Raw genomic sequence first — 14,728 nt, forward strand, 5'->3', positions numbered from 1 at the left:
GATTGAACGGAAAATGTCAAACATACATATAACGGTTACCGATGTTACTTGGAATTGGTCTTGTCCTTTTAAATTCTATGCCCTTGAGATATCAGTTGGTTATCCTCAGCATTACGATTAATATTATCGTTACTTTAGAATTAAAACTATCAGAGTTTCGATTCATATTACAGATCAAAAGGCATTTCCATACTTTTTTAGATGAATGAATTTTGATTAAAGTCTCTCCATGGAATATGTTTCTCTTAGTAATCGTCCTGTTATTGTAACTTATATAAATGCGATGGGCGTAAGAAATTGCAGAGGGATTGTGGAGTTGAGTGGAGTAACAAATACACGGTGTTCGCCAGGTGCCTGTCAATTCGATGTCTTGTGAGTGGCGGATGAGTAGACAAGCTCGAGCTTTGATTACTCTCGAATCGTTTCTAAGTACCAGGCAATCGAGTTGCGGAGTTAGAATGGGCAGGATACGGCACGGAATGGTAGATACAACTGCAATACAGTTGCAGTGCAGTCGCAAAACGCATTATCTGCTTCAGCTGCCTGAGTGGACTGAAGAAAAAGCCCCCCAACCAGCTACATATATTTCTTTTGCAATTTCATTTACAAAAGTTTATCTACAAGTGCGCGCGATTCGCCAGGAAGCGGATAGAGACGAGGCCCACTCAAAAATACACAAAAAAAAAAAAGAAATACGAGGGAAAACTAATGGCATCAAAGAAGAAAATCAAATATTGCTCGAGTGCCACTGGCAGCAGCAGCAGCAGCAGTCGCAGCCATCAACAACAAGAATCGTGTAAGAAAAACATGCAAACGTCGGTAGGTCCACGGAAAGTGGAAAGTTTTTTATACCCTGTAACCATGACACCAGTTGAAGAGTATATGAATGCAGTTGTAACATTTGTTAGAAATATTAAAATTCCAATTACTTGGGGATGTCCTTTAAACAGTTTGAATGGCCTAAAAGAAATTTGGATAATCTAGATTTCTTTCTTTTCTCGGTTAATTGTTTTATTGTTGCTTGTGTAAACTTTCCTGTCCCTGTTTCTTTTGCATTTTCACATTGTTCTCTATTCTTGTTCTTTATTCTGTTACTAGGGTAACTTTCAAGTCGAGTTAAACGATTTGTTAAGGTGTTGTTTTTGTTGCTGCGGTTGGGCTATAACTCGCGAATGATAAACCGCAATCTTTCCACGGTAAGATGATGGCAGCTGGATGGATGGATGCGGATGTTAGAGACGCGGGCGAACGAGTTGATATGATTTTGATGAATTTCCGTGGCAACCAAGACGCCAAAATGAAATGAAATGCTCAGGGGGCGCGACTCGATAAGTAGCAGTTAAGATTTTCCTGCTTCGTGGTCAAGGAATCCACAATCTCCCCCTTATCCGTGCAACGACTTACTCTTCCCCCTGCCCCCTTCAACTCTACCCATACCCTTGCTCTTTTTGCCCCCTTTGGTTTACCTTTACTTTTTTTTTTTTAGGTTTTTGAGTTTTAATATTAGTGAGATTGCAGTGGCCCACAGCCAGAAAGAGATGAGATAGCGGGATCTCTAAGGATGTCTGTGGTGAAGGCAATAGAGGAGAGAGCAAGAGAAATAGGAAGAGAGAGAGGGAGAAAAGCGGGACTGGCAGGAGGGAAACTGGCACTGGAAAGTAATTTCCTGCAATTTAAACTTAAGAAAAATAAGGAAACGTCTTTGATTTCCGCGTGAAATGATGTGCGCGCTCTCAACGATTACAGCAGCAGAGCAACTACACCAACAACAACGTCGTCCTCCGCATCCTTATGCTCGTCATTCACATTCTTATACTAAACTCTGACAGAATTGGAGAGGCAAAACGAACAAGACAAAAACCAAGATGAAGCAAATGTAATGAAGATGAAAGCTAATACAATTTATTATTAACCATGACTTCCAACAGTATTCTTGATTCAATAAGAAAAAAAAGAGGAATGTTCATGTCCGTGAGAATATAAAATAAATCAAATTTCAATCTAAAATGGCAAACAATTTCAATTCAACTTAAAGTCAGTATCAATCAAAACCAAAAAAATAGTCATAATTTACACAGTTGATCAATCAAATTGGCCATAAAGAATGCTTTCTGAAAAAATATAAGTGAAAATCATTTGCTCTCATCTTCAAAACTATCTTCTTAAGTATTTTCTACATCACCTCTACCAATTCGACTTTGAATGTGTTTAAAATTAATTCATAAACTAAAGAATTTGCTATTTTTGTGCTTATTCCTGGGATGAATTGCTTTCCTGAATATTATATAAGCGGAAGTTGCTTGGATCCCCAAATGGATCTGGGGAATCGTCAGCTTCTTGTACTTCCTCGCCGTGGTCCAACGATGGACCAAAATGGTCACAATTACTCTGCCCTTGGTCTGCAGATTGCCTATCATCTGTCATTTCGATCTGAGCTATAAACTCATCAAGGCCATCGAGTGCTTCATGGACATCCGAATGCAATGGACTTGTGTGCTTGTGGGAGCCATGATGATTCGGTACATTTTCCAATGGCTGATTTGAGCTTTGATCCGATCGATTCACATTGCCATACAACTCTCGCAATGTTGTTCGTGTCAAATTGAATTCTCTCATGCCAAAACCCATGCGTTGAACCTCATCGGCGGCCTCGCGACGGGCCAGCTTTCTTTCGTCGTGGGCCAATTGCTCGGCCGAGGTGCGCTCCAAGCCCTTGGATGAACTATGCCGCGAGGATAAGCTACTTGCGGCCGATTTACGTGAACGTTTGATAATTTGACGACACTTGTTCGTGATGCCACCAACAATTTCGGATACCAAGGCGACGGCGCCGAGGAAATAGCCCAATGCCATCAATAGAAACATGCCCTCTGTATCGGCTGTGGTCAATTGACGTTCCTCTTGTATAATTTCGCGTAGCGAACTGGATGAACTGGCCTGGAGAAGGCGACCCGATGCCGAACGCTGCATGGCCCAGCTAACCTCATTGCCGATTTTTGCCATCAGGCCACTCTGTTGGGCCAGGAGAATCATTGAGTCGATTTTGCGTTTATATACCGATTCTCGTGGATAAAGAAAACCAATTTGAAAGAGAGCAAAACACTCCTCACTCAAATGCAAGGCCGAACGACGTGAGATATTTCTAGAAAATAAGAAAGAATGAGTTTTTCTTGTTTATGATCAATGATAAGATCATTACTTACTCATCGGAGAAATTCGATTGAACCAAATACTCCAGTTGTGCCTTGGAGCCCAGAAAGGCGTAGTTCCAAAAGAAACTCTGCGTAACATTGCCAATGCCTTCATCAATTGTGCTTACAAATTCCATTTTCTTATACAATTTTGAAGTGGGTCCATGGGTGGAATTTTGAAACCAAGTCTCCCAGCCACCATTATCTTTCAATAGTCAATAGAGATAATTGGGAAAATATGTGTGTGTGTGTGTGTGTGTTCCACTTACCTAATGTACCCACACGAAAGAATAAGCCGAGTAGATCAAGCACCGAGTCCACTGTATCGGGAAATGCTGGCAAAGTGACAAAAGCAATTATCGAACCAGTATAACACGATGTTATAATTATGGTAAATAACCAATAAGCACCGATCAGTAGACGGGTCGACACTTTCTTTGTATTACTCCAAGAGTATTTACCCGTAAAGGTAAAAGCATTTGTGAACATGCCAAAGACATACCAAAACATATTCTCCATCTCACCCCAGTTGCCCATCAGATGGCTAAGAGTTAAACGATCTGTGAAGACAATGGGGAATATGCCACCCAAGTAGACACAGATGAGGGCTACCCATACGGTCCATTGGAATGGACCCATAATGGCACGATATTTGGGTAGAGCCTTCGAGGCCAGCGTTATAAAGGCAGCGCAATCTCTCGAATGCCCCATCGACATCTCTGTGTCCCGTAAACGTTCTTCGGTAATGAATATGCCCGACATACCAATATCCACGGCCTTCAATTCAATTTGTCTTTGCATATTGTTAATAACGCCGTGTGTGTGCATTTCCTTTGCCGTCTCGGTGATATCCAGTGAGAAGTTTAAACTTTTGGCAATCATACTGAGTAAACGATACTCGATGCCATCCCAACGCAATTGACTCATGCCCGTGGAATCGATGCTGTGTATGCGAAAGATAAAGGGCGGTTGATTTGATGCCGACACCTGAAAACGATGTCCAGCGAAGCCGGACTGAAATTTTGGTGGAAATAAATCGATATGAGGTCGCGATAGACCGCCGTTCATCCAGCTAGTGAGAACAACCGGAACATTCGAGCCAAGGCCATCAGCGTAAAGTTTATGCGTGTAGAGAACATATGGGCGTTCCTTTTAGTAAAAAAACAGAAAAACATTCGAATTATTCGAATTGGAAAAGGATTACTCCATACTCACCGTCACAGAATCAGTCATCAGAGACTCTCCAATGACCAAGAGATTGACAATATTCGATGACGATTCCGAGATGAGAAAATCTCTCAATTTCCATTGGGTCGAACGGGATACCAGGACAACTCGACTCTCAGTCTGTGGTCCCAAAATTTGTCGCGTCATCAATGGATCCGATAGAAACAATATATAGCTCTTGCAATTGCTATCAATATGCTGGGTGAAATGTGTATTCTTAGCCTCATAGCGTGAATTAATCTCGCCATGATAAAACGTAATGGGTAAGGTCTGAAATCACTCAATAAGTTCAACAAAATGACTTACAAATGGGAATTTAGGTCACCTTGAACAGATTCTCCAATATTAATCCATCGGATTTCTCAACAAAACTATCGTAATAAATAACAGGCGGACACTTGCCCAAATAATCGGCGGCTATTTGATTAATCAAGGCAACCAAAGAATTGGTCTGATCGAAATTCAAATTGTTCACATGAAATTGATCGGCCAGAAGTTGCGATCGTGGCTTTGGATTGCCATAAAAAGTGGCATCAATGCGTCGCTTATGGCGTCTACTTCCACCCAGGCAACTCTCTCGGCCATATAGCTGCTCATTTAAGCCATAACGATCAATGAGACGGCGGCTCACACATTTCCTATCCAACGGCTCATCCGAACTGAGGCCCGATGTGAAGTGACCAAGAAATAAAACAAAACCAAATGCCAATAATGTTGTTCCCATCATAGGATGACTTTGACTATAAGCCTTTTTCACAAAGTTACACCGCTTTATATATAGTCGCCCCTGGTAGGGTGATAGGAGGGGAAGTTTGTGGCAAAAAAGAGAATTGTAGGATGCACGCTAGGGTTCATCACCTCGAATCAAATTATAGATATTGGTTGGCCATTCCATGAAATTAATTGTGACACCTGCAACTCGATGAAATCGATGCATGGGATATTTGATACAGTTTGAATCTATTCGACCAACAATTTGTTCGGAACGAAGTACATATAATTTGTATTTAGGTCTTTGTATTTAAGGACACTCATGGTCAAAGACTTTGACTCACTTTTAGTCATTAAATTACTGCTGACTATCAGAGTGTGTCATTTCTCTCTCCCTCACTGTCTCACTCTGTCGTTCTGGCCAGTTTTGTTACACGTTTGGCAACATTTGATGGTAACGAAAACTGCCGAGAACCACCAATAAAATGCAATGTTTTCGAATAAAAACAAATTCACGCGGGTGCGACAAACCAAAATGTCAAGCCCAAGGACATTACCACAGTGCCGCATACACACACACACGCACACACACACACACACACACATTTAGTCACCTTTCTGTACATACGCAAAAGCGTACAAAACGCCAACTTTACGTATTTTCTTTCTTTTTGCAATGATTTTGCCATTAGATTTTATTTGCACTTTCGTTTCACAATTTGCGCAGAGTAGAAATGTGGGATGCGATGAGAAGAAGAAGGAGAAGTAGGGGGAACCGTTTTAAAGCGGCTACAAAATCTCTAAAGAACACTTGAGTTAAATCTAGAGAATATGTAGACACACCTGACAAAGCTAAACCTAAAGGTGGATGGATGGGGCAAAAGTCGGTCGAGCGAAACGCAACAAGCAGGTGGAAGAAGTGGAAGTTTTGCCCATTACCACAGACAGATACTCAGATAAACTGACAAGTGAGGTGAGGTGAGGTGAGGTGAGGTATGTGAGAAAGAGAGCAGGATAGCTGGATAGCAACTGGATGGATGGATGGATGGATGGATGGACAGAAGATGGTAAAGGCACAACCACATATGACACTTGTTAACCCAGCAACAACAAGCATAGGAAGAACTCTGGAGAACTGAACTGATGACGAGTCAGCGAGCACTCAGGCAGGAACTTTAAATGCGAAGGATATCGTTTGGGAATGAGATAGAGACAGAGTGCGAGAGAGAGAGAGAGAGAGAGAGGAGCTAACCATTACACATGGCCATATGCTTGGCTAGTTCAAGACAATTCTCGTCAGGACACAAACACACACACACACACAGAGAGTGTGAGGAAGCGAGAGATAGATACACACGCATACCAATAAAAAGAAACGAAATGATAGGAATAGGACATTTGGAATCCTCATTGCAACGAAAGTGATTTTAATAATAAATGAAATTTTTTTCTTCTTGCTGCTATTGCTGTCCTTCTTTCTACCACTTATTGTTGTTGTTGTTCTTGTTGTTGTTGTTGCTGCTGCTGCTGTCATTCGTCTCCTTCTCGTTCTGCTCTTTGGTCCACAAAGGACACTTGCTCTCTCTCTCTCTACGTATTTTCATTTTAGTGCTCTTCTGTGGGCTAAAAACAACAACAAAAAAACACACTAACATACATATGTACATACAGTACACACAGATACAGTTACACACACACACATTCAAACACTGCAGGCAACAACAGCAGCAACAACTACAACATCAAAAAACAAAACAAAAAAAATATTTTTACCATATTTTCAGGCAACGACCTGAGCAATACCCTGTAATACGTTATATACAGTTGCTCCATATATATCATTTGTAAACAGAGAGGGGAGATGATCTTTATGAGACAATCATTGTTTTTCCTCTCAATCGTATGCCTTTAGCTTAAGCAGCTGAAAAGTATGCAACGTTTTCTTCTTCATTTGCGTGATTTCCTCCCCCAACTTAAAAAAAATGGTAAATATTTTGTCTAGTCCCAAGCGAAAGCTAAAGCATGGCGCATTTCATTATACCCATTGCCAGGGAGATAGATTTTCATTGCAGGGTAACAAAAGTGTAGAGAGCATGTAAAAATATTGACCTTTTCCATTTGCCAAAGTGGAATGATTTGTACAATTTTTTTGTTCGCTTCTGTATGTGTGTGTGTGAGTATTTTTTATGCCCTGAAATTCATATTCAAGTTCCATATGCAACACCCTTGTATTCTTGCCCTCATCTATCAATAAGAACTTAACTCAAACCGTCTGCTCTACTCTCTTCAGGAGGCGGAAAAAGAGGTAAGGGAAAAACTAATCTAAGCCTACGAAATTAATTTTTGGAGGCCGCTTAAATATTAATAGCCCGGCTGTTTGCTGTGCATCAACTTTCCACAAAAACCAAAACCAACAAAAAACCCATAAACAACAACAACAACAAAATCATAATTAAGAGTGAAAAACTGTGGGAGAGCGAGAGAGCAAGAAAGAAAGGGAAACCATAGCTCATAAACATAAATTTAGATTAGAAAACAAATGAAACCGCGCAAATTTATTCCGTTTATTTTCACTACCTACTTTGGTCCATTCAAATGAATGGAAAACGAAAAGAAAAGTCAAGGAAAACCAAAAGAGGGAAAATCCAGAAACAAATTGGTAACCAGGCACTGTGAATAGAAGCCAGAAAGTCAATTTCCATTCAATTGTTTAATTAATTGCTCAAAACAATTTCTGCCATATGATGATAACAAATTTCTAAAACCTTTGCAATAGTTTTACAAGTATTTAGTTATCGGCTTTAATTAGTATTACTTTTTGTTGTCAATTCTGAAAGTTGGCACCTTTTAATTGGTTCGAAGATTCCTTTAGAACATTATAGAGGCTGTTTCTATATTAGATCTCCAGAAATATTATACAATTTGATAAATGGCAGAATCGGCTTTTGGTGTCTCCAATATTCAAAAACCACAAAGCAGAAAAACAAAAAAAGCGAAAAGAAAATGAATGAGGATGAGAAAATGAAATGAAATACAACATAAACAAAATGCGACCACAATCGATGGCCAAACTGAATGGAACTGGTGGCTCTTTGATGTGGCGACTGCTGACCAAACTAAGCAAACAATAGCATTAACAATAGAGAGCAACAGCAACAATTTGATACCCTACATTTCGATGGGCAAGTACGAATAAACCAACTTCAAATCTCAGCAGATAATGCATGCAATGGAAATAGTTAGGATCTGCATTTAAGGTGGCGTATACTTGATTTTCCATGCGTCTAGTAGATATAGGGTATCTCCAAGTCGTTGGATTGAGTGTCGAATGTTTAGTTTTGTTGTTTAGGTTTGTTCACCGAATCTTGATTATAAGCCACATTAATGCACAGACATGCGCTGCTTGTTGCCCGCCAAAGAAAGGTTTCTCCATGGCAGAAAAGTAAAAGACGAAATAGCCCAGATGACGATGATAATGATGATGCTGATGACGATGATGATGATGATGGCAGCAGCAGCAGCGGTTTGGATGGGTTTCGGGTTGGTCCTTGGAATTGGACTTGGGTTTCCGTTTCAGTTTCGGCGGTCAACAGTTTTAATTAAAACAAAACAAAACAACGAGATGAGAAGCAACAACAAACAAGAACAGACAAAAACTGAGAACGGAAAACAGACAAACGAAAAATAGACAATGGCCCCGCAAGACGCGCCAGTTAGATAGAGCCAGCAAGTGCCTATAAATAAATAATGCATGTGAGAGCAAGAGAGACAGACTGTCTCTGTCGGAGGAGGAGAGTGGAAAATTACTAGGAAAGGTCAGGGGGTAGGGTTTGGGGGGAGCAAAAATAAAGTGCACCAGCGCCGCGGCATTGGCCATAAAGTCTGCTAAGAAATGTTAAGACATCTCTTACTTTCCCTTTGGCTTAGGGTCGGTCGCTTCGCCGCTTGGTCGAAACGTCGCCAAGCAAAATGTGCGGAAAATGTGACGGTCAACAAATTATCAAAATAGTCGCGCAGGAAAAACGCAAAAAAGGTTAAGAACAAGAAGGAAATAAAGAAACAGGAAAAGGAATGTAAGGAAAAGTAAGTGGCAGGAATGAGCCAGCTGCGTCCTAAGAAACAAAAGCCAAGTGAAATCTGGCCTACAAAATTGGCCAACAGATAAACGGAATTATCTCATCTTGTTCCTGAAAAATCTCGTCTTGAATGCTTCCGAGATCAGCTATAAAGTATTGTGATCTGCGACTTCTAAGAGACAAATGTCACAATTTCCATCGGGAAAGGGCAGAATAAGAGCCACAGGGGAGGGGAAAGAGAGAACAAGAAAGGTTTCACATTGAAATTTATGTCTAGGGTCCCATCATTATCTGGCTTACAACTTAAAGACAGCTGAGGCCCATCTTTTTGGGTGACTTCTTTTGGCTAATTCGCTAATTTGACTTGTTTTTAACTTTTCAAGGATTTTCTCATTGCAATCTTTTTGATACTGATCAAGTGCCATTGCTCACATGTTTGTATCATCATCAATATTTGCAGGTCACAGTCGGGTCACTAGGGAGGGAGAGTGAGGGAGAGAGACACAGCTGATTGATGGACTCGAATTTAAAATTCCAAAGGGTTCCGTCAAAACAAAAAAAAAAAAAAAAACAAGAAGAAGTGCGGAAAAGGGGCCAAAAAGAGCAACAAGGAAAAGCTAGCAAAAAATTAAGTTGTTACTTTTGTGTTTTTCTTCTCCTTTCCTCCATGTCTCACCCCCCCTCCCACCAACATATATACAATATACATATATATTTTATTTCCTTTTCCTTTGCTCTGCTGCAGACATTTGCGGTGGGAGTTTTGTGGAAACCTTTTGCCTATCCTCTTGTTGGTCAACTTGCTCTGCCTTTTTTATACCCTTGCAGAGGGTATTATAAAATTGGTCAGATGTTTGTAACGCACAGAAGGAGACGTTTCCGACCCCATAAAGTATATATATTCTTGATCAGCATGAGAAGCTAAGTCGATATAGCCATGTCCGTCTGTCCGTCTGTCCGTCTGTCCGTCTGTCCGTCTGTCCGTCTGTCCGTCGGTGCGTACGCGTTTTACTCAGCCATCTTAAGAGCTATCGGGATGAAATTTTTTTTGGGAGCTTTTTTTTACCCGGGTGAGATAAAGTATGAAAATCTTTGGGATCGGACTACTATATCATATAGCTCTGGAACAAAAATTTTTGCAAAAATTGGAGTATCCCCATGAAATTTACCAATATAATAGAATTTGATATAAAATCTCAGATCCCAAAATTTGACCCTGATCGGATAAATAGAACACAAGTTACAGTCTATATAAATCGGTTCAATCGCTGCCGGCAGCTCTGCTTGCTGCCTACTACGTCACCATCTGTTAACAGAGCACATGCATACACACACAGACGCAACGCTACATAAACTGTATGTGTATGCGTGCGTTGCTTTGCTTAGGGAATGAGGGAAGAAGAAGAACAAATTGTACATAGTATGAAGAGTAAAATTGTTTTGTTTGTATATTAATGAATTGAGTTGCAGAAAAGAAATTTTGAACATGTGAAATTATTATTGTCAAGGACTGCAAGGGTATATAAACTTCGGCATAGCCGAATTTAACTTCTTTGATATTTTTTTTGTTTCTTTTTTTTGGTGTTGTTGTTGTTTCTTTGTGGCTAAATACAAAAGGCAGCTGTTGGTTTTTATGCCTACCCCGCTACCCATTAGCAGTCTACCCGCCCCCACTGTCTGGTCTGTCGGCCGGGTCGGTTGTTAGTTGCATGAATATGAAGTGGTCTTATAATCCACACCAAACAAAAACAACAAAATGACCCAAGTGCGAAATTAAAAGGCGAAAATGTGCTTAGTAGACAGAGGCGAAGAGGCAGGGGAGTGACCAGATGGGAAGGGCTCCCATCCGAAGGTTGATAACGCTCGCAAAGGGAGTCAGGGATATGGAGTAAGACAGCAAGGAAGTCGCGCGACGTGCTGACTGCAAATGGATGATTGTCCGTTTTTTATGTATATCTAGTATCCCATGGAGCAGAAGGGTATATCAAGACGATTGTCACTCTACCAAACACAAATTTGGTGACCCCGACGTAAGCGACCGACGACCGCGATGCTAGACTCTTATTGGTTATTTTCTAAATCATTTAATTTGTAGTCTCTTGAAAATATTTTAATCAATGGTTATGAAGGGTATCGCAGAGTCGTCATTTCAGCGAAATAATTGTCTATGATATAATTTTTTTTTCGTTTCATTTTGTTTTTGTTACTGGTGTCGCTGTTGTTGTTGTTGTTGTCGTTGTCGTTGTTGCCATTCCTATATCAAGACGTTAAGGCCGGAAGGCACAAAATGTGTTATGTGACACAAAAAGCGGACACTTTTGCTTACCCTCTTCCTCCTTCCACCCGGACAGTCCCTCTGCACTCTTAACTTACGCCTCCTCTCCGGCTCACCATCAACACTTTTCATTTTGTTGTTTCTATTATCTCCTTTTGCTACCCGCCTCCCTTCTGCACTGCCCTTCGCACTGCGGGCTATTACATTTGCATTGCCAAATGATTTGTTATCCCTTTTGGTCCAGTCTGATAATTGAGATTTATTGTGATTAGCAGAAAGCCGAATTTCCATTCTAAACAAAGGGTAACATTCAAATTTTCTATATTTTCTTAAGAGAAATTTACAGACTTAAGAAACAAGCAAAAATAGTTTTTTGTTTTCATAAATTTGACCAATGTGATGACAATTATTTGCGCCATTTGAATTGCTGGCCGTTAGAGTTTTTGGAAAATTGCAAGGAAATGTTATCAACATTGGAATTTTGAATTCGTTGGCAACTCGCTGCTATTAGCCTATGTCTCTTTGCCTGTGCTCTTCCTCACGTTTGCGCATTATTTCAAAGAGAATTTTATATCTTATGTCGTGTTTTTTGTTTGATATTTGGGTTCTTGAATCGGCTATAGAAAGGATAACTCTTTGTATAACACAATTGCTTACATAATCTTAACAGCAAAGTGTGCGCAGACTCCTCACCAAGGATTCACCTCTCTTAGTTACATCATTTCTCTTATATTTTCCCTTGCTTGTATTCCACTTCGAACAGAGACCATAATGAGATGACATGATTATGGCAGAAAAGCGACTTGTTGCCCAGGAATGGTATGATTTGGTCGTTCCCTTACCCATGACATTTGCTATACTATTTGAGACTCTTAACTTCTCTAGGTAGTAGGTAGTAAACGACACAGTTGTGTAAGCATTAAAATATAGCATTAAAAAAATTTATTGAAATGAAATCTGTTGTCATTAGCATTGAAAAAGAAAAGGATTGCAAAATGTTATTAAAAAAATATGAGAAATATGAAAAATATTAGAAAACTTAACAAAAAATTATGAAATATAAACAAAATGCTAAGAAAATTTTGAAATTTACCCATTTTTTCTTATTTGTTTTTAATTTTTGCAAACTTTTTTATTTTTAAATTAATTTTAATTATTTTTTATTATTCTTAATTTTTCCTAATTTTTGCTAAAAATTTTGATTTTTAATTTAATATAATAATTTTAATTTTTTAAAAATTATTCTTAATTTTGTAATTAATTTTAATTTTTTTAATTATTTTTATCTTTTGCTAATTTTTTTCCTAATTTTTTTTAATTTTTTGCTAATTTTTAGTGATTTTTCTTATTTTATTCTTATTTTTGCATATATTTTTCTAATTTGTAAAAAACAAATTTGAATTTTTCTTGATTTAAAAACTTGGAGTTATTATTCTTATGAAATTGTGTGACCAATGCGCAGATTTTTATAACAGTAAATATTAAAATTCAGTCACCTGATGACTTCCAACAAATTCACCTCACTCACTAATACAGCTCCAACAACTAAAGCGTCCCCCCCAGTTGCAGTTTCTTTTATAGGCCCAGCGATAGCAAAGAGCGAGAGAGGTGTTCTCCCACTGAACTGCACTGTTACTCCCACGCTTAGTTACTGATCGGGAGAACTGCTCTCGCTCACTTGCATATGCAGTGGCCCTCTCGCTGACGTTAGCTAGGTGTGGGTGAGCATAAGCGGGCGAATGGCGAGCGGTGTAACTGTGTGTGTGTGTGTATTGCGTGGGAGGCGACAAAGCGCAAGAGGCGCTCAGCAAGTGCAAGATCTATTCTCTAACTGCTTGGCTTTCGTTGCGCGTATAAAAGAAGCTCAACTGACCCACACACACACACATACACTAACACCGCTCTTGCTTTGCCCGCTCATATGCACGCACACCTAGCTAACGTCAGCGAGAGGGCCACTGCATATGCAAGTGAGCGAGAGCAGCTCTCCCGATCAGCAACTAAGCGTGGGAGTGACAGTGCAGTTCAGTGGGAGAACACCTCTCTCGCTCTTTGCCGTCGCTGGGCCTATAAAAGAAACTGCAACTGGGGGAAAGCTTCAGTTGTTGGAGCTGCATTAGTGAGTGAGGTCGGAAGTCATCAGGTGAGTGAATTTTAATTTTTACTGTTATAAAAATCTTCGCATGGTCACACAATTTCATTAGCATTATATTTAAAAATTTCCAAATCAAGAAATATTAATATTTGTTTATTAAAAATTAGAAAAACTTAAGAAAAATTACGAAATATTAACAAAAGTTAGGAAAAATTAGGAAAAAAATTAAAAAATTAGCAAAATTAACATTAATTAAAAAAAATTAATAATGAATTAAGAAATTCAAATGAATTAAAATATTAAAATTTATTTGAAAATTAAAATGAATTAAAATTTTAAAATTAATTATAAAATTAAAATTAATTAAAAAATAAAGTTTATTTAAAAATTAATGAAAAAATTAAAATAATTACAAAATTTTAAAAATTAACAAAAAATGAAAAAAAAATAAAGTTTATTTAAAAATTTAGCAAATATTAATAAAAATTAAGAATAATTAAAAAAATTAAAACTAATTATAAAATCGAAAAATTTGCAAAAATTAAGCAAAATTAATTAAAAAATTTAAATTAATTTAAAAATTAAGTAAAAGTAAAATTAATTAAAAAGTAAAAAAATTAGCAAAAATGAAAAAAAATTAAAATTTATGTAAAAATTTTGTAAAAATTAAGAATAATTAAAAAAATTATATAAAGAAAAATTTAAAAAAAAATTTCTTAATTGTTTTGTTAATTTTAATTTTTCCCAATGCAAGATTATCTATTTATTACAAGGACTCACCAGATGTGAACGTTAAGAAACATAAAAAGCGACTTTCCTTATTTCCTACGACTTTCGATATACATAAATCAGAAATTAATTTAAAAAGAAAAGTGCCACTTCACTGGCAACCATAAATTATAGCTCGATAAAGAAATTATTTTTGGAACTATTTAAATGAGAATCGATGATTCGAGTAAGATCTATCGATATTTGTATCATCGAATTTTAAGATTTGAGATTTCATCATTTTCAAATAAATATGTTTATTTAGTTTACGACCCATCAGCCATATCAAAAGAAATATGAGATTGACCCTCAGTTATTTATTAGATAAAATATTTAAAACATTGGCTAATGAAGTTTTGAAAATACATGACGTTGCATTTGATGA

The 14,728-nt window shown here is 38.2% G+C and overlaps 1 protein-coding gene and 1 long non-coding RNA gene across 2 annotated transcripts in view; one reads left to right on the forward strand and one right to left on the reverse strand.

Annotated features, from left to right (window-relative positions):
- The window catches only part of LOC137581815 (uncharacterized), a 176,959-nt gene that overhangs the window by 34,884 nt on the left and 127,347 nt on the right, over positions 1-14,728 (forward strand). The window lies entirely within an intron of this gene.
- Ir21a (Ionotropic receptor 21a) lies at positions 2,251-5,142 on the reverse strand. Its single transcript, XM_068297849.1, has 5 exons — positions 4,744-5,142; positions 4,407-4,688; positions 3,461-4,340; positions 3,204-3,396; positions 2,251-3,142 (listed from the first exon to the last, which is right to left on the reverse strand). The coding sequence occupies exons 1-5, from the start codon at positions 5,140-5,142 to the stop codon at positions 2,251-2,253; spliced, it is 2,646 nt and encodes an 881-aa protein (XP_068153950.1).

The sequence above is a fragment of the Drosophila tropicalis genome, unplaced genomic scaffold (assembly GCF_018151085.1).
Source record: "Drosophila tropicalis isolate 14030-0801.00 unplaced genomic scaffold, ASM1815108v1 contig_158, whole genome shotgun sequence".
Classification (NCBI taxonomy): Eukaryota; Metazoa; Arthropoda; class Insecta; order Diptera; family Drosophilidae; genus Drosophila; species Drosophila tropicalis.

Coding starts and splice junctions, on each gene's coding strand:
- Ir21a (XM_068297849.1), bottom strand. CDS start 5,142: ATGGGAACAACATTATTGGCATTTGGTTTTGTTTTATTTCTTGGTCAC. Junction 3,397..3,460: donor CTTTCGTGTGGGTACATTAG/GTAAGTGGAACA, acceptor GACTATTGAAAG/ATAATGGTGGCTGGGAGACT. Junction 3,143..3,203: donor CAATCGAATTTCTCCGATGA/GTAAGTAATGAT, acceptor CTTATTTTCTAG/AAATATCTCACGTCGTTCGG.